Source organism: Rousettus aegyptiacus, unplaced genomic scaffold (genome assembly GCF_014176215.1).
Source record: "Rousettus aegyptiacus isolate mRouAeg1 unplaced genomic scaffold, mRouAeg1.p scaffold_m13_p_7, whole genome shotgun sequence".
NCBI lineage: Eukaryota > Metazoa > Chordata > Mammalia > Chiroptera > Pteropodidae > Rousettus > Rousettus aegyptiacus.
In genome coordinates this window covers 2,091,229-2,116,545 of record NW_023416310.1, presented here as the reverse complement: position 1 = coordinate 2,116,545, position 25,317 = coordinate 2,091,229, and the positions used below count along the sequence as shown (strand labels likewise).

The 25,317-nt window shown below is 54.6% G+C and overlaps 1 protein-coding gene and 1 long non-coding RNA gene across 2 annotated transcripts; one reads left to right on the top strand and one right to left on the bottom strand.

Annotated features, from left to right (window-relative positions):
• Window positions 1–196: 196 nt before the first annotated feature.
• LOC118605042 lies at window positions 197–7,761 on the top strand. Its single transcript, XR_004951869.1, has 2 exons — window positions 197–1,255; window positions 1,839–7,761. It is a non-coding gene; the product is annotated as an uncharacterized LOC118605042 (long non-coding RNA).
• Window positions 7,762–7,860: 99 nt separating this feature from the next.
• On the bottom strand, window positions 7,861–17,870 carry RSAD2 (radical S-adenosyl methionine domain containing 2). The gene is made up of 6 exons (XM_016121086.2): window positions 17,357–17,870; window positions 13,927–14,088; window positions 12,278–12,507; window positions 10,326–10,475; window positions 9,745–9,777; window positions 7,861–8,109 (listed from the first exon to the last, which is right to left on the bottom strand). The coding sequence occupies exons 1-6, from the start codon at window positions 17,706–17,708 to the stop codon at window positions 7,945–7,947; spliced, it is 1,092 nt and encodes a 363-aa protein (XP_015976572.2). The 5' UTR covers window positions 17,709–17,870; the 3' UTR covers window positions 7,861–7,944.
• Between the last annotated feature and the right edge of the window lie 7,447 nt (window positions 17,871–25,317).

Genomic DNA, 25,317 nt, shown 5'->3' with positions numbered 1-25,317 from the left:
CCGCCGCCGGGGTCCGCGCCCGGAGCCGCCCTCTGGTCCCGCCCGCCCTCCAGCCGGGGCGCGCGGCCGCCGGGGGACAGGGCGCGGCGCCCGGCGGCACAAAGACGCGGAGCGCGGAGCTCGCCGGCGCCCGCCCTGCGCGCAGCGCCCCCTGCCGCCCGCCCGCGCCCCCTGCCGCCCCGCCCTGCACCCCCCTTCCCTCCGCCCCGGGGTGGCCCGCGGGCACCCAGACGAAAGCCGGTTCCCGGCCTGGTGGCCGCCAGAAGACGATCCCCCGGTGCCAGCACTCCGGGGGGAAATGTCACCACACGCGAGCTCCCCACGGCGCATCCCAGACGCTCAGCTCGACGCCTTGTCAGGGGCGGACGTGGCCGTGAACGCTGGGCCTTTCTACGCCAGGGTCTCGGGAAACGTCTTTGCATCTCACTACCTGGTCGCTTTGTCCATAGAGAGAAAGGGCCCACCCGATGGTCCCTCAGTTTTGTGGCTGCCCCAGATCCAGGCAAAACGACTCAATTTCTGTTCTTAGGGCTCCAGTTTGTTAGACCGGACAGTCTTTGAAGGTGGAATTTCTGTAAGATTTGGGAGACACAAGGTTCACAGGTAAGTTACCTGTCCGCCAGGAACTCATAACAGAGCGAAACTTCCCGTGTGGGAAGGAGTGTCTGCCCCAACGCGCCGTCTCTCCTCCAGAACGACGCGGACACACACCACAGCACCTTTTCTCCTCAGCGCTGTTCCTTCCCCAGCGTCGGTCCGAACCCTGACGCCGTCACCGCCCGCCGGCCTGTGACGTCAAACCGGCTACTTCCTCACGCTCCAGTTCTTTTAAACTTGAAAACGCACGGAGTAATAGTGCGTGTGTCACAGAGATCTTGGAAGGGATTAAATAAGTCGAATATGTATAAAACAACGTCGACACCACTGGCGACTGCAGGAACTCAGTCGTTCTCAGCTGCCACGTGTCTTGTCGGCCCCCGAACGATTAAAACACAAGGTTCTCCACTATCATCACACTGCATGATGTCCTCCTCTGCTATGTGCACGTCTTAAAAAACGAAAAACAAAAAACAAACAAACAAAACCACGCAACCGTCTAATGGACGTTGAGAAGTTATTCCAGCAAATGTTTCCCGTCCTCCGAGACGTGAAGGAGCGCTCGCTTTCTGAAGCTCTACCTTGTGGAAACGTCACTCCAGAGCAAGGGACTCTGGGACGAACCCCAAGGACGCTTGGCTGCTCCCCCCCTCACGAGGTGAGCGTGGCTCTGCACGAGGCCAGCGCCCCTTCACTCTGATCGAGGTGCGAGGACGCGCTGGGGTGCCGCCGCCGCCGAGTGAATGATTGCACGGACGAGCGGGCGGGCAGCTGCGTTCCGCGGTGAGCCGGCTCACACTGAGGTGCAGACATTTCTGTAGTAAAGAGGGGCGGAGAAATCGAGCGGGAAGGGCGTTAGGGGCTGGTGGTTGGGTCGGGGGGCTGGGGTGCAGAGCAACCTCTTCCCCGGCTTCTTCATAGCGGAGCCTCGGGCTTATGCAGCGGTGTGGGACTTCGCCCACGTTTGTTTGTTTGTTTGTCTTTGTCACCGTGGATGGATGTCGAGGGTAATGAGATTTAGAACAAGCCGTAAAACGCATCTGAAGTGCATTTTCCCTCTGTGAGGTCTTCCCAAGCCGTCGCCGCCTTCCCCAGGCCCGGCTCTCCGTGCTTGGGTAATACTTAGCTGGTTTCTGTGTTGATCATCAACCTCACTTCGTGTTTTGGTTATTTACTCTCTGATTCTTAATGCTTAAGATTCAGGAGGATAGCGAAGTCATTTTTCTGTGTATCTCTGATAGGGCCTCGAGCATCCTAAGAGCCCGATGAGTAAACAGTGACTTCATCCACCCTGAGCTCCGCTTCTGAGCAGCTGACTCGGCTCCCTCCGGCGAGGAGCTGCCGGTGTCTCCCAAGGTCGGGCCACTCGTCACTGCTTGGTCTTCCATCCACCTCCCTGCCCAGGTCGTGACCTTGACCCGTCTCTCCCAGAGCTGGCTCGTGTCAAGCCCATTCGAAACGACAGCTCGTGTTCCTCAGTGTTTGAGAGTCATCATGTGCTCGTGGAGCACGTGTCTTTGTGATGGCCGCGGCAGGCACAGAGGGTCAGCAGGCCGGGGAGTAGCGCTGCCCTCAGCAGTGCAGAGGCCGGAGAGAGGGGAGCCCCCCCCAAGTGTCTCCTCTGGACACCAATGGAGGGGGGCTCGAGAGTCATACTCGCAGCTTAAAATAGAGACTTTTTTAGACAGCGGGGTTCGTATGAATTTGTAATCACACATTCTGTAAGGACATTGAACTCACATTGAATTTTTAAAATTAACTTAAATTCAATTCCATATTTTTAGAGAGCAGCAATTAACAAAGTGTCTCTGTTGGGACACACAGGAATCTGGGAGATTCCATGGGCGGGGGCAGGAGTGGGGTGACCGGTCCTCAGCCTGTCGCCGCAGCGTCCTCTGACAGAGTCCTTCTCCACGCCACGTGGTCCATTGCCAAGCGGGCTGCGCACGGCCTCTCTACCAAGCGCACAGCTCCCCGGGGGGGGCCAGGAGGCCCGACAGGCCCCCACTTCTCTAGGCGACGCCACGTCCCTACGTTCTCGGGGCTCCTCGTGAGAGCTTCCCTGTCCACACCGCTGCTCCCCTCCACTCGAGGGCCTCTCCTCTGTCTTTCCCGGCACGGATGTCCCCAGGAACCTCTTCCTCAGGTGCGGCACCCACGTCAGACAGGACGCGGGGAGGGTGTCCTCAGGCAGCTCTGCCTTCGGCTCCGCAAACACCCCCAGAGCTGAGAAAAACTGCACGCTGCAGCGGTTTTTCTAGAACACCTGGAAAGAAGATGCCAAAAATGATCCACATAACTCGCAATAATGTGTGTGCTCGAGCCAACAAAGAGCTTGCGGCAGAAAAACGAAACTTCAAGAAACAAAGTACAGGTGAAGAAGAAAATGCTCCCCCGTGTGTATCTAGCGTGGCTTGAACTGTGTTCCCCAATTCTTACGGTGACTTATGTGGAAACAGAGTCTTCGCAGATGCGGTGATTTTGGGCGAGGTCACCCTGGAGTAGAGCAGGGTGGGCCCTCAGCCAGTGTGATTGGCGACTTTGTAAAAAGGGTCAATTTGAGGACAGACGTACACACAGTAGGGACACGTTGTAAACACGAAGGCAGAGGTCAGCGGCGTTTCTACCAGACCACGATGCCCGGACGTGGCCGGCAAAGCACCAGCTGCTAAGAGGAGGCGCAGAGCAGAGCCCCCCAGGGACTCAGAGGGGGCCAGCCCTGCGGACGCCGGCCCTCGGGTTTCCAGCCCCTGGACAGTGAGATGATGAGTTCCTGTCACTGAAGACACTCAGCGCCCTTAGCAAACTCACACGCGCCCCGCGGGGCCCACGTGTGACTGCGATTTAAACGGTAAGCGTCATCGTAATAATGAAGCGCCACACAAAGGTGGTAAAATAAAGGACAATAACCAAGAAGGCTACTACGTTAACAAAAAAGGGAAAATGTTTTCCCTGGCGTCCTCCCAGAAAGGCGAGCCGTGTTCTGTCCCGATCACCACTGCGGCCAGCACAGGAAGGGCGAGTCCTGGACGCTTGCTGCACAGTCGCCGAGTGGGTAAGCGACTTGCTTCCTGCAACCCTCTGCCGCGCGGTGGCGGAGGAGTCGGGCACACCAGAGAGGAAACGTCTCATCCTGTCACCTCACACACGGAAACGCTGGATTTCGAGTGTTCGGCCCTCGGCGGCTCCAAGGGCGCTGCTGGCTAGTGGAGTAAACGGTGCTGGTGTGCCACGCCCTCGGCCGAGTCAGTTCTTTTTCACGTTTTATCACACGGCTTTTCCACGGCAATCGGCAGGATGTGGCCCTGGCAGAGTGACGGATGTGAAAGGCTTTATGAGTCTGAAGGCGCGATCAGGTGGCCGTCAGCATCCGGGGGACATGACCGCGGCCAGACATTTCACGCTCGCTGAAGATCTATGTGCACACAGACCATGGCGGCGGGCGGGTCACCGCCGGGCCAAGGCAGGGGAGACCCTCGCGGCCTCCTACCCCCCACCCCCCGTCCCCATCACAGCGACCCAGAGCCGCCCTCTGAGACGGACCACAAAATAAAATCAGCCTGCACCGGGCCGCCGCGGCAGGACAGTGCCCGGAGGGCGCAGACTCACGTGCGCCGAGCTACTGATGTTTCGAGCAGCGTTGGTCACAGCAGCTCCGTCCGGTCCGTTCTCCCCGATTAGTGATGGCTCCCAGCGAGGTATGAGGACACCGGCCGGCTTTAGACGCCGTCGGAAGACACTGCGCGGAGAATGAAATCGAGCATGGGCTCAGTGTTATCAGAATACGCACGGCTGAATGATAATTAATCATAAATGATAAAAAAATAAAATAAAATGAGTAAAATAAAGTGTGCACGGCTGAGAAGAGGAAGTGGATCCAGAGCCGCCTCCGCTGACCTGGTTCTGGTCCGTTCCTGTTTTCGCCGCTTCGCTTCACTGTTTTTCAGACACGCTCCGGTGCGTGTTATTTTTAGGGACACGAACAGGCTCAGATCTAGCGCACATTCCGGCCTGCGAGTGGGACCCACCATGCGGGTTTTCTGTGCGATCCCCCCATCTTTTTCCTGGCAGTCAGGCAGGCATCCTCAGGGGCTCAGACCCCCCGAATGTGGCCGACAGTGGCCCGGCCAGGAGGACAGGGGATGCCTGCTGCCCGTGGAGTCGCTTTCTCCGCCGTGGGGCCGCTGGACCTGCCCCCGTCCTGTGGGCTGGCACACGTCAGGATGGGGACAGAAGTGCGGCCACATCCTTCCCGGACACGAGCGAGCGCTTGCAGCCCGAGGTCAAGTGCAGGCGCATGTCAGAGAACGCCGCGCGTCCGAGGAGGGCCAGCCGGAGCCCGCAGGCCACGAGGTGGACACTGGGGCCGAGGTCGTGGGTCCCTGGGCTCAGAGAGCTGAGAAGGGGGCGGCAGGGGATGGGGCCGCCTTGGCTGTTGTGTGCTAACGGAGCAGACGGGTGCAGGCCAGCCAGACGCGTCCCAGGCAACGTCAGCTAGAAATCAGGGTGCTGGGGGCGAGGGGCGGGGGCTGCGTCTCCTTGGGACTCTGTGACGCCCGCTGCCAGGACTGCTGACCAGGTCCCACTCGGCAAGGCCACGAGCCTTTCATCTCAGAAAAGAAGAATATTTTCCCCAGCAGCTCATCCCCACTCCGTCTTATTGCCGAATGGGGTCTGGCGCGCTTATTAATTATTGAGAACCTTGTTGATTTTGATAGCGTGCTTGCCCTCAGCAATGGCAGTTTGTAACACACACGGTTCCTTTAAACATTCACAATGACCCGCTGACAGCGAAGGCAGTGTACAAAATATATTTTAATATATTACAATATCTTACAACACAACAGACCAACATTCAATCACACGTGGAGAAAAAATATATACATATACTTCCCTAAAAACTCAGACCTCCCGTACACATGCAGGATGGAGCCCGAAAATCTCACAGTGAGATCTGTCTCCCCCTAACCACGGCTGGTTAAACCGTCATTTCGCCAGGGGAGCGGCCTAGGCTCCGCGTCGTCTCCTCCCGGAGCCCTCTCGCGACTTCGTTCCCTCGTACTGGTATCACGCTTCTCTCTATGGACCCACCAACCGGACTCCAAACTCCAGACAGAAATAGGACAGGAGCCCGCACTGCAGGTGATTCAGGTGCACATCCTCCCTCCCTCCTCTTCCCTTTTCAAAGGAAACAGGCAACTGTCATATCACTGATCACTAAGTAACGGAGAAAACTCACATTTTTAAAACAATATGCTATTACGAATGTCTGATGAATCTAGGTCTCTTAAGACAAAATTCCACTCACGTTATTACAATGTAGACAAGCAACAATTAAAGGTGCCACAAAATATTTGCCCGTCACACACGTCAATTGAGATACCTCGGTGAAATCATCTTTTGTTTTCCCAATAAAAAGGAACATATTTAATAAAACCGGAGACTCACATTTAAACCTGACAAAATCAAGCAAAACATTGTATAATCCAGATCTGAATTTTCCTGCAATGCTAAAAGTCCGTGTTTCTTCCCTTTAAGAAAAATGAACATTTAACTATCTTAAACATTAAGGCTTTGCAAATCCTGACAGTGCCTAATGAAAGGAGAGGATACTATAAAATGAGCTAGAAAATGTATTTAAAATGCTATAGCTTATTTCGTAAGTGCAGCTTTTTTTTTGTTTTCTTCATCTTGAGACAAACTTATCCTAACTCAGAGAATCTGGGCTCGGACTGAGGTTTTGCGTCAGACAATACTGGTCGAGCACTTGCTGGGCACCAGACAGTTCCACGGTGTTCTCATGTGTGCGAGGTTTCTTTTTTAAACTTACTCCTTTTTGAATAATGTGAAGGTCAGCAAAGTATACTTATGTTAAGTTAGAAATAGGTTTTATGTTTATACCGATGACATTAACACCATCACAGACTAGACACTATCAAAATCCGTAAAGGGAAAAAAACCTTCCTAATTCATTGTCCTCTTAAAAAAAAAAAATCAATATAAAATTGAAAATACATGGCAAGTCAACGGGATGACACTTTTCAGTTGAATTATAGTGACTTAAAATTTGAAGTTGGACTTTTTTTTGGAGAAAATACAAAGACAAACCTTTCAAAATCACCAAGTCTTGAAAATAGTCAGTTATAAAGGAGAATTTCGGGGTGGTGTGTTAATGGCATCAGGCAACGTCTGGACGCCACCTAGTGATGGTGGGTGGGATGGCAGCTGGATTAAAACTAATCTTTTTTTTTTTTTTGCTTGGGCAAAAATTTTTCCATGACTTGGCTTTTTTAAAACAATGGCAGGAAATTGTTATTTTCCAGGCAACAAGATAATATCTAGGTCACATAAACAAACTGCATGTGATGCGGCCATGCAGTGTGTTTGTGGGAGAAGATCCCGACCCCTGACCCGGTTTACGTGACCATTCCCCCCCCTTCGGTACTTCCTTAGTGCTGGAAGGGGAGCCGCTGGATCTTGTCATTCTAGCCCACATTAAGTCTTATTTCAGGTGAATCAGAGCTGACCGGGGGAGACGAGGAGCTGCCGCGGCTTCACGTACATAAAATACAGGCACGACCCCGACTGGTCACCGCGGTGCCTGCAGGCTGCTCAGAGAGCCCGTCCAGAGATGCGGGGAGATGCGGGGACAGCCCTCTACCCGAGTCGAGTCGCGTGCTGCTGCGTGAGGGACCCGTGTGGCTTGACTAGCAGCTGCCCACAGCAACCCCAGCACTGACCGCTTGTCACCGTCGTCATGAAATGAAAGGCGCATCGTGGTTTTGCTGAGACTCCTGGGAGAGGAGGAAGGGGACGGGACGGGGAGCGGTCAGTGTGGGCGGGCCGGGCCCCCGCGCCGGGGGCTGGCCATCTCCTCCCGGGTCCCTCCCGGAGACGGCTCCGCGTAGCACGTCTTGTCTTTTGAAACATCTGCTGGCTGTTTCTGAACTTCTGACTTTCCTGGCAGAAAGGCCAGGATTGGGATCGGATGAGGGCAGAAAGGGGGAGAGTGTCCCCGCAAGCAGCTCACTTTTCTCAGACGTGAAAGTCGGCACTTCATTATTTAGCAGAAAAGAACTGACTGTCCAATGAACAAACTGGGAAAAAAAAATAACTTCAAAATGGCAATGCAGGAGTCACAGTAGACATAGCTCAAAAAAAAAACCCAATATCGAAATAGGCTAACTAACTGAAGTGAATGGTTTTGCATTCTCTAGGGATTCCAGTCATCCGTGTGTCCAGTCACCACAGACCATCGGATCCCACGTGGGGCAGCCGCGGGCGCCGGCAGGACGCGGCCCAGACGGCGGCGGCGGGGCCGAGGCCGCGGAGGGCCCGCCGCCGGCCTCACCAGTCCAGCCGCAGGGCCGCCTTGCTCCACACGTACTTCCCTCCCCGCTTCAGAAACATCTTCTCATCGAATCCACTGAACTTGATCGCTTCTTCCACTCCGACGTCCAGGATGGACCGGGAGGGGTCCTTCCGCCCGTTCTGACAGTTCAGGAAGCGCATCTGGAAAATTCAGAAGTCGAGGGGTTTGTATAAGTTATCCCGTAAACTCAATTTGGGGGCTTAATCCCAAATGACTTGCTATTCCACTCATTTCGACGAGTGTCTATTGAGAGCTTTGGGCCAGGGGTTGTGCCGAGCACGCGGAGCCCCTCAGACCCCCTCTCTCGACTCCCCCCGGGCTCGCTGACCGAGATAAACGCAGCGCATCGACTCGGGGTGCGGCAGACAGGACCCTGGACGTGCCGCGGGAGGCGCACGCCCCTCCATGGGGCCGGGAGGGCAGTGGTAATCAGCACAGGCTTTCAGAAAGTGCGGGCGTCTAAGTGACGCTCCGGACTCGCAGCGACAAGGAACAGAAGCACCGAAACCCAGAGGCGTGGGCCCGCCGCGCGGCCGGGTGACAACGCTGGAAGGCGAGCCGTGCGCACGGAGCCCTGAGCGTGACGATCGACACAGCGTTCTCTAGAGAAAGGGGGGGCGGGGGTGGGGAAGGCGCCGCAGAGGCCGAGGCGCCAGCTCCAGACGAGACTCGCGAGCGCGGTCGGGGGAGCGGCGTCTGACCTCGGCCACCGCCGGCACGCGGCCCGCGGCCCGCGCGCTTCCACAGCCTTCCCTCGGCACCGGGCGTTTCGTAGCGGCTCCCGCAACGTTCGCGGGATCAAGACGTCCTGAAATCGCCAACAGCAAAGGTCGGCCTCTGTTCCAGCCGTGTGGAGACCAGACGCGGTTGAGGAACCTCGGTCAAAACCTCCAGTCGTGGAGATCCGGGTTCCAGGCGTAAGTTCCGCTGGCACGCACCCCTCCGCCTCGAATCCACAGACTGGAACTTCGCCTTGTCCCCTTTTTCCTTATGACCCGTAAAGGAAGCTCCCACGACAACAATGAAATGGCTGCGAAGTGTCTTTGACTAACTTGAAAACGATGCAATACCACAATACGCATTTCCCAGAACACCAAACCCAACTTAAATACCGAAGCCGTGGCTCTCGCTGGAGTCCCTTTCTCTAAAACAGGGCTTCGAGTGGAATTATTTGTTCTGTGCTAGAAACAGTGGCGAAGGTTTGGGAATCTAAACAACAGCAACGACAAGGAAACCTTGTTCGGTTTTGAGCGAGGCGGGTTTTCCTTTTCCTTCGGAGGCCACGGGGACAGGCGTAGTGTCTGCGGCTTTTGGAGAGGGGCTGCGACCCCTTCTCACCAAAGCCAAGGTCACGGCCGGAGGGACAGCGGCCGTCTCTGGGGCGTTGACGTGTCCTGCAAAGTGTGATGTGACCCCCTCCACGGTGCCCTGTTAGCATCACGAAGGGCCCTGCTCTGTGTGACGTCGGCTTCGGCGCGACATCCACGGGTTCGTGACCACACAGGAGAAAGCGGAGTCGGGGGCAGCAGCGCTCATACGAGGCCCAGGTCCAGGCTAACGCCACCCCCCACCCCCCAGGCGCTCAGCTCAGGACGTGGCCCAGCGACATCGGGAGTCGATGCCGCGAACGCCCGTCGGCCTCAGCGTGGGACGTGCTGGCCGAGAGGAACAAACACGGACTGAGGGTCACGCTCGGAATCGCGCGGCTCGGCTCCCCTCGCCGCTGCTCGATTGTTTTTACGCGACCATTTAAACAAGCCATTAAGCATACTCACGTATTCATCCAGAATAAGGTAGGAGTCTTTCATCTGCAAAGGGGACGGGAACACAGATTTAGTTTCGAGCGCACTGTTGTTGCTTCTGGATCAGCGCTCCTCACTCGCCTGAGCACCTTTGGGTGTCTCCCTCACAAGGTGGGCCGCCCCCACGTGACCCGCATCCCGGAAGCGTGTTTGTGTCCCGTCAGAGTCCAACAGATTCTCGCGGGCTAGAGCCTCCGCCCCTTGACCAGGGTCCAGGGTCGCTCTGTGTGTGTGCGTGGGGGGCGGGGGGGGCTGTTCTTTACTGATCACTATTCCCGGTGGCTCTGTCCACTTGGCGCCCAGATCCTCCCCTTGCTCAGTGTACACGGCCCGGGCGGAGAGACCCGGCTCGTCTCCATGTCCACGGCAGCACGTCACGCACAGGTCACAGGCCGCCCTGTGCTCCTCCCAGGCCCCACGGCTGGAGGGCGCAGGGCCGACGAGGCCCCCAGGCCCGAGGCCGCCCCCCGCGCCTCCCCACGGCGCGCCCCGGAGCGCCCGCGGCCGGCCCAGCGCGAGGTGCGAGCGCGGATGGCCAGCGCTCGTGCGCCCACCTTCTGGTTGGACTCGGGGACCAGGCAGGACACCTCTCTGTGGCGGTCCAGAAATGCCTCGAACTCCGCATCGCTGATGAGGAACCGCTCGGCCTCCCTCACTGCGCCTTCCCCGGAATTCTCGCCCTCGATCAGGAGGCACTGGAAGACCTGGGGGACAAGCGGGCACTGTGGGACCCCCGCCCTCCCCGGACCCCGCCTCGCCGCCCAAGACACCAGACCCCCTGACTACGGAGCAGTCTAGGAAGACGCCGCTCGGAAAGTTAGAAAGCACACACGTTTCTAAAATGGAAACTTTCAAAACTGGCCTAGATTCTATTTGATCTAGTCTCATAATCTAATTTTTTAGACTACAAGATAATGGACGTTCGCTGAAGGCAATATGGGCCATATACAAAAGCGTGAAAAAAATAAAATAAACAAATCACTTGGAATCAAAATCGGAATTTTGAAAAGGCAATTCCAGAGGTCGGGAGGCAAGTGGAAGCCTGAACTGAAAAAGACAGTGGGCAAAAGTCATGCAATAGAGAATGAGAGACAAGGAGCCATGAGCCATCGGAGGCCGGGATGGAGGTGGCGGGGGGGGGGGGGGAGAGGGAGGGAGGGAGAGGGAGAGAGAGAGGGAGAGAGAGAGGGTCTGAGGACTCGGAGCCGCCCTCTGGCCCCAGGCTGTTGGATCACAGTTTCTCTCCCTCCTATCACCCCTCTTTATTCTTTTATTTATTTACTTTTTCTAGACCCTGTTAGACCTAGGAGAGTCGCTGATAGTTCGCATGCTTTTATATGTAACCAAAGTTCAGGTTCTGCAGACCAATTTAAAATTTTAAAAATGTGTAATTTCTATTTTCCTGACCCATTTCCACCTATTGCAGAGTGACCTCAGGGAGGTAACAGAATAACCCTTTCCCCCATATCCATCACTCTGTCCTGAATGCACCCATGGGATTAAAACGCACTCCAGGCAGGCTGGGCCAAATACCACCTCCTACGGGAAGGCTTCCAGGCACTCCGGCAGAGCCGAACGCCTGGTCCGCCTCCCCATGTCATGCTAACACACACGGCCTTGCACTGAATGAGTTTCCTGGCCTCTTTTCATTACTAGAATCAAACTCGACGTCTTATCCTCAGTTGCGTCCAGTCTGAGGTCAGGCACAGAGTTGGGATGGCTACGTGACCATCATCGCCAGGGGAGCTTGTTAAGAATGCAGATTCGTGCAAGCCCTCCTGCTAAAGTCCTACCCCTCCCGACCCCCACGCCAGGGGTCCGATTCAGCAAGGTGGTTATGCAGTGAGGCCCAAGAAGCCGCTTTTTAAACAACTGTCCGAGTTGATTCTGAAGGACAGCCAGGGGTAGGAAACTTTAATTTATAAGTACGTGCAAGCGTCCGCACGTTGCGGGTGCTACACCTTGAACCGGCTCACGTGTCCTTGAACGTCAGACATCTCAGTAGCTGATAATCGGGGCCAGTCTCAAAGCACGAATTTTGGTGAATGAACGTTGCTACAACTTGAGGAGAGTCTGGCCCTCAATATCTTTTACTAATTCAATGAGGAATGGATTCACGGGATTTATGAAGACTGTCCATTTATTCTTAACCCAGGAGTTTTGAGAAGAAATTCAGTCTCATTGTATTTCGTAAGTAAATACAGGTTAAGCTTTCTGCGGGCATATTCTTCAGACCATCCCAAGCGCTCATTGTATCTCTGGCCTCTATCCTCACACGATTCCCGACGGGAATCCATTCCAGTTTTCAGAAGAGAAAACTGAGGCCAAGGGCCTGGGAGGAGTTTAAAGTCGAACAGATAAAGGCTGGACCAGGGGCCCAGCCTCCCGGCCGGCACTCCGGCTTCCGCGTTCTCTGGGTCCTTATCATTTCGATTCTTCCTCACGCTTTTGTTATGTTTTTACCTCCAGTTTAAGTACAGTCAGCCAGGCGGCGCCGCGAACCTACCTTCCAGCGGACGGGGTTCAGGGCTTTAATAGCTTCCCTCATGTCCTCTCCCACGTTGAATCGATTAATGACCGAGTTGATTTTGAAGGCCACTCTGTAATCGCGACACCATTTCCTCAGTTTCTGAAGGTTCTCCACGTGGTTGATTTTTCCTTGGCCGCGGCCAATGAGGACGTTGACTTGCTCGTCGAAGCTGTCGCAGGAGATGGCGAGGATGTCCAGATATTCACCTGTGGGAAGACGATCATCGTGAAGCATTTGCCCCAAGGGACCAGGCCCCTCCAGCTGGTCCTACCTCCTTGTGATACAACATATCTTGCTTGAATTTTTGCTTTAGTTTTTTTTTTTTTTTTGAAAACATTTTGCTTCCTACCCACAAAACTCAGTGAAATGTGCATTGTACTTGACACATGTGTAAAATAATCTTGAAAAAAAAAACCCACACACAGATGATGAGATGACAGAGATTCTTATACCAGACAGAGCATTTATCAATATATTAAAATGAGGCTTTTCGCGAATGGCCGCCCGAGGGTCAGGGAACTTCCGAGGCGGGCTGCTGTCGTGGACCTGGGCACTCAGAGCTTGACTGCTTTAGCCGCCACATAAATAAAGTCGCTCATTCGAAGAAGCCTATCAGTTTTGCCACGCACACCGACATCTTTTATAAACATGACTCATCATCTACATATGTGTAGACATCCTGCGATGTGCCATGTGCAACCGTACGAGGTGCTGAGGAAGCGAAGATAATGGGGGTCTGGTGGAGCTGCTGGACCGTGCACAGAACCCCACCCCACACACACACACACCCCAAACCCCCCACAATGCAGCAGACTGCGGGCCGCGATTAGTGGGCGGCACCGGAGCCCAGAAGGTGCTGGCGGGACTTATCTCTGTCGGGGCCCCCGTTTCGTGGCTTCTGTAATGCCGCCTCCTCCTCCGCGTTTCTCTTTGCCCCTTCGCTTTCCTCTGCCCCCTACGATCCACCTGTCCCCTGAGCACGGGCGTCCTTCACCGCCTGGTCGCTCGTTGCCAAGTCCTCGCAGGGGACTGGCTTTGAGTTTTCCTAGTTCTCGTGGCTGCGCAGCCTCGACTGCAAAGTTAATTCTCAACGTCAGTTCGCAACTCTCAAAACCGCTCTCAAATTACAGAAACCGGGGATTCCAAAAGCAGCGAGAAGGACTGCTGTCGTCCGGTTGCTTACTTTATATGAGACTCATGAAAAATAAATAGCTCTGTGAGTGTTAAGTAAAAAAAATAAATACACATTGAGAGCAATCGACAGTGAGGCTGCGGCCTGCAAGGCCGCAGCCGTGTGAACCTTCTCCCCGGCGGCCTCGCCCTCGGCACTCGCTCCGCTGAGACTCGCAGGAGGTATGCTTCCTGATGCTTTCCTTATCTGTCTGGCCACACTTGTTTACCGAGAGCCCTCCAGAGCTAATAAAACACCATTAACTTCGTGCACAGCTTGAAAGAAGATTAGAATAAGCCTGCTAGGCTCTCTCTCCGCCAGCGCCCCGCAGGCCTGGCCCGGGGCCCAGGATGGAAGGAGATAGAGCTACCTTCGACCACAGGACGGGGAAGTCTCAGGCAAGGGGGACGGGGGTGGGGGGGGTGGGGGGGTGGGGGGGTGGGGGGGGTCCTACCGTAACTCTTGAACCAGCGCTCACGGACCAGGCTCCCATTGCTGACGATGCTCACGCTGGGCAGACGAAGCTCCTCTTTACAAAACTTCACCAGCTGGCCCAGGTACTCACCTCGCTGGTAAATGAAAGGCTCTCCACCCGAGAAGTTGATCTTCTCCATACCTGGGAGGGGCGACAGCCACATGGTCCCTTCCGGTGCTCTGCGGCACACACATCTGTTACTATCTTAATGGCACAAGTCGTATTTTCTCAATGCGACAGACGTGAAATTAAACTTCTCACTCTCCTCGCCTCCTCTGACGCTGGGGACCCGTCAGTCTCGCTTATTTAAGGGAATGCCCATGTATGGAATCCAGGGCGAAACCAGGACAAAAGCATCTCAAGGTGTTTTGCCCCTATTTTAAAACGGACGCGCTGTACCGTAAGGAATTAGTTACACGGATGAGGCACCTGCTGAGAAGATGCCTCAGAGACTTGTGAACACTGCTGCCCCGCCCCCCCAGAACCGTCAGGACACTCGGCCCTCGGAGACCGTTCTGTGCGGTCCCGGGGTCCCCTCCCCTCCTCTCCGGTGCACGGGATGTCCCTCGTCCTGGAATCCTTGACCCGCTCTGTCGGTTTACTCCCTTATTTTGGAAAATTATTTTAGGAGTTTCCTGAAACAAGAACAAAAACAAAAACATAATTGACTCCAAATGAGGACCTGAAGGTTTTATTAGAGATTCGTGGTCAGTAGTTTGGCCTTGTTCTGGGTGAAATCGCTCCATACTCTGCATGTTGGGAGCTTTGCTTATTGTCTTCTAGGATTTAATATTTTTGTTCATTAGTCTGGTAACGCTCTCGTAAATCATCTTTTTTTAAGTGTATGCATTTTTCTCTTACAGACGCTTTCTTTCTAATGTCCTGAAATTTCGAGATGACGTGCTTCAGTGGAATCTGTCCCTGCTCATTGTCTGGGCCACCTGGGAGGCACTCGGGCTCAAAACACGGCTCTTTCCGTTATGGGAATTTTCCTTATGTAACTCCCACCGCTTCTCAAATCTACTTCTTTTTCTTCTGGGAAATTCCATTAGCGGCGTGCGGGAGCTTCTGGACTTAAGCCCTATTCGTCTTCCTATTGTCTCTCCTGTTTCACCTTTCGTCCAATTGTCCTAAGATTTTACCTTTGAGACTTTGTATTAAAACTTTAATTTTAGAAATCCAGTTGTTAGTTCTCAAACCTCTGCCCTAACCTGACCCTTCCTTGTGCAGGATGCGTCTGATTTCGAGCACACAGCCCTCTCGCTCAGCCGTCCGCGACTTTTAATTACAGATCGTTCGAAGTTTTCGTTTTTCCATATCCTCTCTCTTGTCCGTTTTACCATCTGCCTTTTCACTCGGTGTTTTTATGTGTCGGTTCATCGTGGAGCGAGGCACGAAGGAGACGGACGGCATTTCTGTGATGACGGAAGGGACCACTCAGACGCGGCTTTCTCTGGGCAGGGACCGGGAGGGCGGCCGGTTGGGTCACTGGCTAATGCCCCTCATGCTGGCGCCTTGGCCTTTTCTCCGGGCCTTTTTGTTTTCCTGGAGAAGATTCTTAACTCTCCTCCTCTGCCATGTACACCAGCTGCTTGTCCCTCGGGCTCGCGGGACTCGCACGCCCAGCGGGCAGACGGGCACCTACCTCGGGTCCTCACTGTGGACCCTTCCTCCTCCCTGCCGCCTGGGGCTCCCTGAGCATGGCCCTCCTGGTTCAGCTCTAGCAGCAAACGAGCCTCTGTCACCTGCAGGAACCGGGGTGGGGCTCCCCCACTGTGGTCAGGAGAGGGGTAGGCCGGTCTGACCCCGCCCCGGGCCTCGCTTACCCCTCGCAGCCTCACTTCTGCAGGACATGCTCGCTGGCTCCCGCCCGGACCCTGCCTGCCCTGCACGCGGCAGGCTGGCGAGTCCACGCCCGGCAGACGCCTGCTGGGGCTGTCCCCACGCCACCGGGCAGTTGTGGTGACCGCGTGCTGACTGCTGCCGGGTCCGTCCCCTGCTTTCAAGCATTTTCTTGTGATTTTAGCGGAGGAGAGATGGGCGGGAATGCAACTAAACACGCCATGGGTAAGTAGACCTGCGTGAACGAAGGGGGAGGGGCGGGGGCCCCTCTAGGGCGTCTGAGCAGTCGCCAGCAGAGAGGGGGTGTCCGCACTCCGGGAGGGGACAGCACGGCCACAGGCTCCATCGTGCTGCCTCGGAGGGGACCCGGGTGTGCGCAACGTGCCCGTGGCCCAGGGGCGCACGGCATTGGGGTGCGGACGCCGGTGGCAGCGCCGGCCTGGCCACGGGCCTCGAAGGCTGTGCTAACAAGTGTGTGTGTGTGGGGGGGGGAGCCATGCAAGAGAGTTAAAGTGGGCGGGGGAGTCAAAGCATCAAAAATGCACCTCCCGCCGGCACAGCAGAGACGGGGAGACGGAGCGCAGCCTCCTGGCGAGGGACGGCGACCCCGTGGGCGGACCCCACCGCGCGGGTCTGTCTGGGATCCGCGTGGACGCGCTAGGGGCGCAGAGGTCTCCCCGCGCCCCCCGCCCCCGGCCTGCGGCGCCTTCTCCCCGGCTCCGTGGTCAAGCGGCGAAATCCAGACCCACCCTTAGGAGGCAGTCGCTCTGTGAATGCACGTCGCACTCCTGGGACAAAGCTCAACGCACGTCGCACTCCTGGGACAAAGCTCAACCAGTTGCAAAAAAAAAAAAAAAAAAAAGCGGGTGCCGTTGCTGGGATCATCGGCTTAGGGGGTTCGCTGGGGAAGGCGGATCCGGAGCGGAAGGAGAAGGGGTTCGTGGCGGGGGGCCCCGCGGCTGAGCCGCAGACGCGGAGTGGGGGCTGCAGGGTCTCGGGGGCGAGGTCGCTGCGTCGTGGGAGGCGTGCGCATGGGACCCCGAAGGGACGACTTGGCGCCGCGGCTCTGAAGTCCAGGGGTGCGTTTTTGTTCTCGACTTTCCTCCTTAACTGTTTCTGGAAGCCCCCGACCCACGAGGGCTTTGGAGAGACTCAGAGGACCACAGTGTTCCCACCCGGCCCCTTCCCAAACGCTTGCGGGTCACGCTTCCACTCCCGCGGAGGTGGCGGGAGGAGCCGGGGTGGGCGCCCCGCTCAGCCACCGGTGCCCGCTCCCCAGCTCACAGGGCGACTCCCCCGCACAGTGTCCTCACCGTGTGCTGCGGGGACTGTCCAGGCTGCGCGCGCCCCCGCCCCGTGCGCGGACACCCCGCCCCCCGCCCCCCCGACGCTCAGCCTGCACCCCTGCCCCGTGCGCGGACGCCCCGACGCCCCCCCATGCTCAGCCTGCGCCCCCGCCCCGTGCCCGGACGCCCCGAGCCGCCCCCCCACCCCCCGTGCGCGGACGCCCCGAGCCGCCCCCCCACCCCCCGTGCCCGGACGCCCCGAGCCCCGCGACGCCGCTCACCGGCTTCCTGCAGCAGCCGCAGCCCGCGCTTGGCCTCCTCCAGCGGCAGCACGAAGGACGTCTTCGCCGTGTGGAAGCAGAAGCCGCACTTGTAGTTGCACTGGCGCGTGAAATGGTAGTTGACGCTCGTGGGGGTCAGGGGCTGGTCGCCGCCGGCCCCCTCCGCCTCCCGTCTGGCCCCCTCGGGTCCCTTCCCGCCCGGCTGCCTCTGTGCCCTGTCGCTCCCGGCCAGCCCCAGCGTCGCCCTGAGCCACAGGCACAGGGGGAGCAGGCTGTCCCACAGCGAGCCCAGCTGCCCCCCGAGCGCGCTCAGCAGCCTTCCCGCGAACGCCAGCGGCTCGAGCAGCCACATGGCGCCAGATGCCCGCAGCTGCCCTGCACCTGGGAGTCTGGCTGGCTTTATAGGCTCCCGAGCAACCTGTCACACGGGGAGCACGGACACGCCTCCTTTGACTCAGACTCGGCTGAGCTTAAGTTTCAGTTATTATCTTCATGAAAATGAAAGTTGGAGCAGAGCCAAGACTGAGGCTCGGGATTCGGGCCGCGGCTGCCTCGCCGCTGGCCTCGGTCTCCCGGTGCAAATCACAGCCCCCCGCCCCCGCACAGACCGCCTAGCGCTACCTCCCTGCATCTCTGTCTGGCGCAGAGGGAAGGGGCTGGATAAGCAGCCGTCTCTCTAGCGGCTGCGTGACTCACACATGACACACCGTGCAGGAGCTTCTACCCTATCGCCCTTGACATTGTGTGCACTCAGCGACAGCTCACTAGGAGGCCGAATAGTGAAAAGAGTGACCTGCCCGCCGAGGCTGACAGCAGACGCCCCCAGCCTCAGAGCCCCGCCTTGGGCGGCCGTCCCACAGGCACACAGTGGCACCTTCGCCTTAAGCCTTGAGTGATGCAATATCAGGGTTAACATCTAGACACTAGTGTTTTCCTGCATTTCTATGCGTTTCTGTACTATTTGCAACAGACGACAGGAAGAACGGATGTTTCTTAATTGGCAAGAACTGCTGTGGCTTGCTCTTTACTTCCTCGGTTTCCTTAGACAGCATCGCCGAGCTCCGGGCTGACGCTTTCCCTCTTCCAGCAGGTCTGTGTCCGAGGCTGTGGTCTTCTGTTTCCAGGAGACTCACGGAGAGCTGCAGCAGCCGGAGACCCCTCGCTCCCGGGCCACCAGCCGAGCTCCTCGCTGGCTCCTGGGCTGAGTGCCTTTGATCAGTTTCGTTTCCTGGGATCTCGCTCCTGGCCTGGCAAGCCAGCTCGGGCATGGAGTTTCCTGAGTTACGTGACTCACCGGGAGGCATTCCAGGAAAAGTGTTAAACAAACACGTTGGGCTGGGAGCCGTTGTTGTTTTGGTCCGCTCCCATGGGAGCGCAGAGGACTGCGTTTTGCTCAGAATGGAAACTGAAAGCAGCCTGCAGCACACAGCCCGGGCGTCGTCCTCTGCGGCTTCCTGTTGTGCAAGGGCGGCTGCCATGTAGGTCGTGGAAATCTTCTCGGCCAGAAAGGTTTTGAACTTGCACCACGGTCTGGTGCAAACAACAAACACTGTTCTTGCTAGATCACGTGCACGTGAGGAAAATGAAAACTAAGTCAGTTGACACTTCGAATCGAATACCGGGTGTGACTGACACATGCGGGCTTTCGAAGCTAAACCGTTTTAAGGTTCGAATCCTAGGTGAGCCGATAATAGTTCGTCGGGGGTGAATTTCTTTACCTGCCTGATCTTTTCGACGCCTCTGGCAAGTGTGAGTATTAGTGTCTAACTCACACGGGGTGTTTTAAGGATTAAATGGCACAATGTATCCTCAGCGCTGTGAGTACTACTGGACAAAAGAAAATACAAACATTTACACACAGGCCGCTCTGTGCGCCGGGCACTGTGTCGTACTTTGCATGGGCTCACTCATTTTACGCCTGGAAAAACTTGTGTCACACAGGACATACGTCTGAACTGGGATTGAAGCACTTGCAATACTGCTCTACAAGTGAGCATTATTATCATGTTACTTTATGATTACTTCCTCAGTTGATTCTGCCCAGCTCAGTTTCTTTCATTCATTCATTTGTTCATTCATTCATTCCCTCATTCATTTATTCGTCCATTCAGGCTTTCTTTCTTTCCTTCCTTCTTTTCTTCTTCCCTTCAACAAGTGTTCATTGGGAGCTTCGTATATATCAGATAAAATATTAACGTGTATAAAAAAATGTAAATAAAATAAGTCGAAGTTTGTTCTGACAAAGAGCTCACAGAAGTCAATAGTCATTACGATATTCTATTGGCACGAGCGTGTTTATTCCTGACCTGTCTTTCTCCACCCATCTACGAGTGAGTCGGAGACTTTCTTCCTCAACGCCACGGCTTGTGAAGGCCAAGGAGGCGTTTCTGCTCAGGACGGACGTGCCGAGGGAGGCCGAGGCAGCTCTGCCCCCCTCAAAGCTGGCTATCTCTGACGGCATCCACACACATCCGGGTTAACACCCAATCAATGGTCACCATCTTTTTTTTTTTATTTTTTGCCCAAGGACTTTTTTTCCCTCTACATCCATGCACATCCGTAACACTCCACGGTCCCCAGCGAGGACTGTCACCTGGAGCAGCGTCACTCAGTGGCTGCCATGCATCAGCAGACTGTGGAATCGGTTTACCACTTGCAACCATCGTATTATCTCTTTGGCGAATCTTTTATTGAAGCACATTGTACATAAAGAAAAGTGCGTTAACTCATAAACGGACAGCACAGCAAAGTTTCGACGGAATGAACACATGTATGTAAATGACCATCTTGATAGAAAAATAAAACTTTACCAAAACCACAAAGTCTCCAAAACCTCCTCCCAGTCCCTAAACCCCTACCCGGGGCCCAGAATCGCCCCGCGCTGTTTTCTACAACACATTCCCGGGGTGCCTGTTTCCGAGGTTTATACAGAGGGGATCGCGCAGCATGTGGTCTCCTCTGCCCAGCTTTCTTCGCCCGGTAGTCGTGGGCTTATCCATCGCGCCGAGTTTAGCAATAGCGCGTTCATGTTCGTACCTACCCAGGATCCCATGGTTCGAATCTATCACAACTCATTTAATCTTCTATCCCGGCCAGCCTTTGGAACGTTTTCCTGTGACATTGCTGTGACATTCCTGGTACGTGTCTTCTGGTCAAAACACGTTTGCATTCATGTGGGGTACGCGCCCAGGAGTGGAATTCTGGTCCGCAAGGGGGAGAGGCCTGTGCGCCTCGCGCGGACATGCAGAGCGCTTGGGCCAGTTCGCACTCCGACCGGAAAGGGGGGCCGCCCGGTCGCCCCTGCGCCTTCCCGTCTTGTCTTCCTTACTCTTAGCCATCCCGAGGAGGTTATAGTCTGCGTCTCCTTGGGGTTTTCATTTCCGGTTCTCTGGCTAATGCTGTTAAGCACCTTTTTTTTTATATGCTTATTAGCCATTTAGCTATTCTCTTTCCTGAAGTGCCTGTTCAAATCTCTTACCCATTTCTGTGTTGGGTTTTCTGCATTTTTATCGTTAATTTATAGGAATTCCTCGTATACCACGCACTTCCTTGGTTTTAGGTATTGCAAACACCTTCTTTCACTCTTTGGCTCTACTGCTCACTTATTTACTGCTTGTCAGTGAGTGTAATGTCACCAATTTACAGAGGTCTCTGTGTGTGTGTGTGCGCGCGCGCGTGCCGGATTGTTTTAGTGGTCTCAAGATGAGCCTCAGGTCGGCTAATTGGCCGAAAGCACTCGTAAGACTCAGGAGCCGGTCACACGCACAAGTAGGACTTGTTTCAGGTGAAAGGTGCAGAGCGAGCGCAGCAGCAACAGATGCATGCCAAACCACCTGGAGACGCACCGCTCACCTTGTGACGCCCAGGCTTATTGACGCCAAATTGCAGGCCACAGTCTCCGTCTTTTCCGTGGCCTTTTTCGTTGGTGGTCCCCTCCTCTCTGGTGTCCCTGTGATGCTGATTTCGGTTTCATTCTTTTTATCCACCTGGTCTACCTAGAAGCGTGTATATCTACATAGGTGTTCGAAAACCAAATCTCTTTCAAAATAAATGCTATTTTTCATTTTATTTCTTATTAATCACTACATTTATATTTGTGAATCCTCTCTGCTTTTTTATGAGCAGAATGGCTAGAATAGTTTTAGTTTTTTTCTCTTTGATACTGTAAGTGCCGAAGACGATGTAGCTTTTTAAATGAATAAAGCCGTGTTATTCATTCATTCAAAGACTTCTTCGAAGCGTTCTTCCAGCTCCCAGCTTGTCCCTCTCTCGAAATCATGGGCAAATTTATTTAATCTAAACATCCACCCGAGTTGGGCCCATGAGATCCCGTGTCTTGGAAATTTGAAACTGGAGCTCAACAACACCATGGAGGTTTCCCCGTCCTTTACGAAAGCAGGTACTGGATCTTCAGCCTTCGAAACCTATTTTGACACCGACCGAGCTCAGATGCTGCAGCGTCACTCATTTTCGGTCTCCTCGTTGGGGGCAGTTTGGTGCAGGTGCAGAGGGAAACCTGATGGGGAGGCATGGAAAAGGGTCGGGGAAGGCCCATGGGAGGGCGCCGGCCCTGTCCTGAAGGATAAAAAGGAGTTCCTTCCTTTTTTATTTTCGCATGAGCTACACACACGAAGACATCTCTGCACGGCCAGTGTCCAACAGTCAAACTGCTCATGGAGAGTGAAAACGATTCTGTTTGCAAAGGGTTAAATCCTCCTCACCTCGGAATTACTCTTTGCCTGGTAACCATACGTCACCCACGTATCTACGCTAGTTTGTGTTTGTCCAGAAGCATAAAAATCTCCAACGGTCCATCTCCAAAGTCATGATATATTTTCATTTGTAATTTTCATTGTTACATCACACTGTTACATGTCACAGGAAAGTAAAGTCCTTTGTCAATTACACTATAATCAGATCTATAACCATGTCATTTTGAGCCTTAGCATTTACAGGTGGTCCTTGCTTTGCGCTGACATTTTTACAAGAGTCTCATCTCCAGAAAGATCTGTGGAGAGGACTCTGGCTTAGGAGACATGCTTCTGAGAGCGAATTTTTTGGGTCATGGCTTTAAACTGGATGACAACTTGTAGACATGTAAGGAATAACTGGATTAAACTTGCTTCTTTTCTTTTTCTCTCTCTTTCAGGGTAGTTCGGTAAATTGTACTTTTCTAAGTGGTATTAAAACATTTATATTTTTCTCCCTACCTGATCCCTCCAGAAATTTGGAGACTCTGAATGAGTATTATTATTTTCACAGCAATAAAGTCACTTGCATAAATTCCATAGGAATCTGTTCTCTTCAAAATAGGACACAATTGGAAACCCTTGATAAGGCTTTGACTGAATGCCATGTGTAGAAGAGACATGCACAGACTCTGGATGTCACCAGAAAGCTTTAAGGAATTAAGACTGACTTCGGAGGCCCATACAAGCCCCTTGGAAAAACAGCCTAGTACCTTGCCCACGTGGTTCACAGCAGTCTCTCCAGGTAAGTCAGGTAAGGAATGAAGGTTGCTTTCCTGGGAGATGGCAAAGGAACCTCAGGACATCTTTGGAGACTTCACGAACCTAAGGAATTCACCCAAATCTATAGGTATTGCCCCCGAAGACCGATGGCTTCTTGGCCCCGAGAAGCTAACTTAAGAGGTATCTGGAAATTTCTTTTGAAATGCCAGCGAAGCAGATTCAAAGGGACCTCCAGGAGCGATTGCTGCCCTTGCAGTACTTACGCAAATAGCACGCCAAAGTTATTGGGACTAGACTTGGGCAATGGATTAGTGTTAATTTGGCTATCTTTGCTAAAAAACAAAAAATGGCAGTGATTTTAGAAAGAAAAATGTTTCAGTAGAAACCATAATGTGCAATTGCGAATATTAGATTCTAGTTCAGTTGTCCTTAAAGCTTTATTTTTCACCTGTGGCCTGGACTGGACCCTGAATTTTTCTAGTGAAAGTGCTTGGCTGTGCGACCCTCCCAACTAGTGTTATTCCCCTGCCCGCCCCGCCCCCATCCTTTGCCTTGAAATTATTGAGAACGAAAACTGTTTTTTTTTTTTTCCTCTGAGCCTTGCAATTGCAGACCGCAGCTAGGTACATGATAATGAACTTCAGAGAAACTGTCACATGAGCAACATCTCACGCTGGGACAGTCTCAGTGACTGAAGCTGTGTGAGCCACGTGGAGGGTTTGCCTAAGTACCTGATGACATCGTCGGAGGACTCTGGACTCTGGACCCGGATTCTCCGAAGATCATCGCGCCCACCTCCGTTAGTTTTTACTCCTTGTCTCACATTAGGAGGCCGGCTACTGGCCAGCTGCTTCTTCTAACGTTTTTGCTGCTCTGCTTGTAAGCCGAGCGCCCAGAATGTCGCCGGTGAGCTCAGGGGCCATCTCGGAAGAGGTGGGCACGAGAAGGTGTAAGAGCTGGACGGAAGGGGCACAGTGGGCGGACAAGTCAGACTCTGTCTCACAAGCTGATCCTCCCTCTTGAGCAAACCTGGACGCAGTAGCCCGACTGCCCTTGAGATTGAGGGATGACCGGAAAAGGGGGGACTTGTAACAGAGTGAACTGAGCGAACCCCCCCACTCCCCTTCTCTCCCCGGAGCCCCCCCCTCTAGCCCTCTCTCTCTCTCTTCTGACACTACCATAAATTCAAGCCTGAGTTTCTCCCATAGCCCTAGGGCTAATCGCTCTTGCTATAGATAGTCTGACCAGGGGGGAGGAATTCTGCTCGAGGCTTGAGTATTTCGCAAAAACCGCCCCTTATCAGAGAGTGCTTCCCCTGAGAAGGTGGAGAAACAGGTACAAAACTGTGGTTTTGGTCAAAGACTTGCTGCTGCCTCAGGACCAGGCTCAGGTCAGCTGGGGGCAGTAAGTGGGACTGACTTGAAACAAAGAGATTTGGGCGCTTTTGCGACCTGGCTGGCTGTAGTCCTCAGGCCTCTCTTGCTGAGTCTCTCCTCCCTTCCTCTGACATTAAAAAAAAAAGCTTGAATTTGAGGTGCTCTTAAGATAGAACTGGGAAGCATTAGAGCCCATTGTCTCAAGCTTGTGTCTTTTGGATGAACAAACTTTTCCTTATCCCAAAAACAGGAGGTTTTTTTTTTTCTTTCAGAATTAAACATGACCCCACGATATATATGAATTGATTAAAATATGGTTTCTTTGCTTTCAGTTCATTTGACGTATTCCATCTTTCTCTCAATTCTAAAATTTCAAGATTTTTTTCTCCATGGATTTGCCTGCTTGACAATCACTTTTAAAGATATCAATTAATGAGTCAAAACAAAACAAAAAATAAAAAAAAAAAACCATAAATACTATTGCAAAGGGGCTGAGACTGCCTCCGCTGGACCTGCGGCCGGTAAGCGCGCTAGACGGCCCTGGGCGACAGCGACGGCGACGGCCCGAGCTCCGGGTTGGAGCTTATGGAAGAATTTGGGGGTGCACATCTGGTGCCTTGCCAGGAGGAAGTCAGCAGGAGGAAGGGGGTGCCTGCAGGGAGGGGAGAAGCATGAGCAGAGGGGAGTGAGGAGCAGCTGTACGCAACCCGGAGGTGCGGGGGTCCGGGCGAGTGGGTGGTCGGAGCGAAGGGGTGACCCGGGACTGGCCAGCGGGGCTGCAGGGCCTCGCAGGTCACGGAGTCTGCAGAGCCAGCAAGAACGGATTCACACCGGGGCGGGGGGCCAGCTGCCCCTCCGGGGTCCCCGTGTCACCGGCCCATGCGAGCCCGCCTGCGGGGCCCTGCGGGGAACAGCGGCTCCCCCGGCGGCGCCAGGGGACCCCTCCCCGTCTGTTTCCGCGGCGGGGCGGGCCTCGCGGGGACGGGGAGGGGGAGGAGGAGGGGAGGAGAAAGGGGAAGGGCGGGGGGGGGGAGGGCGCCCGCGCCAGGCCGTTCCGGTTTCGTTTCCCGCGGCGCCTGCGGGCCGCGCCCGGCTGTCGCTGGCGGGCGCGGCG

Excerpts from the sequence above, each read along its gene's own strand:
- RSAD2 (XM_016121086.2), bottom strand. The coding sequence starts at position 17,708 with ATGTGGCTGCTCGAGCCGCTGGCGTTCGCGGGAAGGCTGCTGAGCGCG. Across the intron at positions 14,089-17,356 it reads GCGGCTGCTGCAGGAAGCCG|GTATGGAGAAGATCAACTTC; the intron begins GTGAGCGGCGTC and ends CGCCCCTCCCAG. Across the intron at positions 9,778-10,325 it reads TCCCCGAGTCCAACCAGAAG|ATGAAAGACTCCTACCTTAT; the intron begins GTGGGCGCACGA and ends TCCCCTTTGCAG.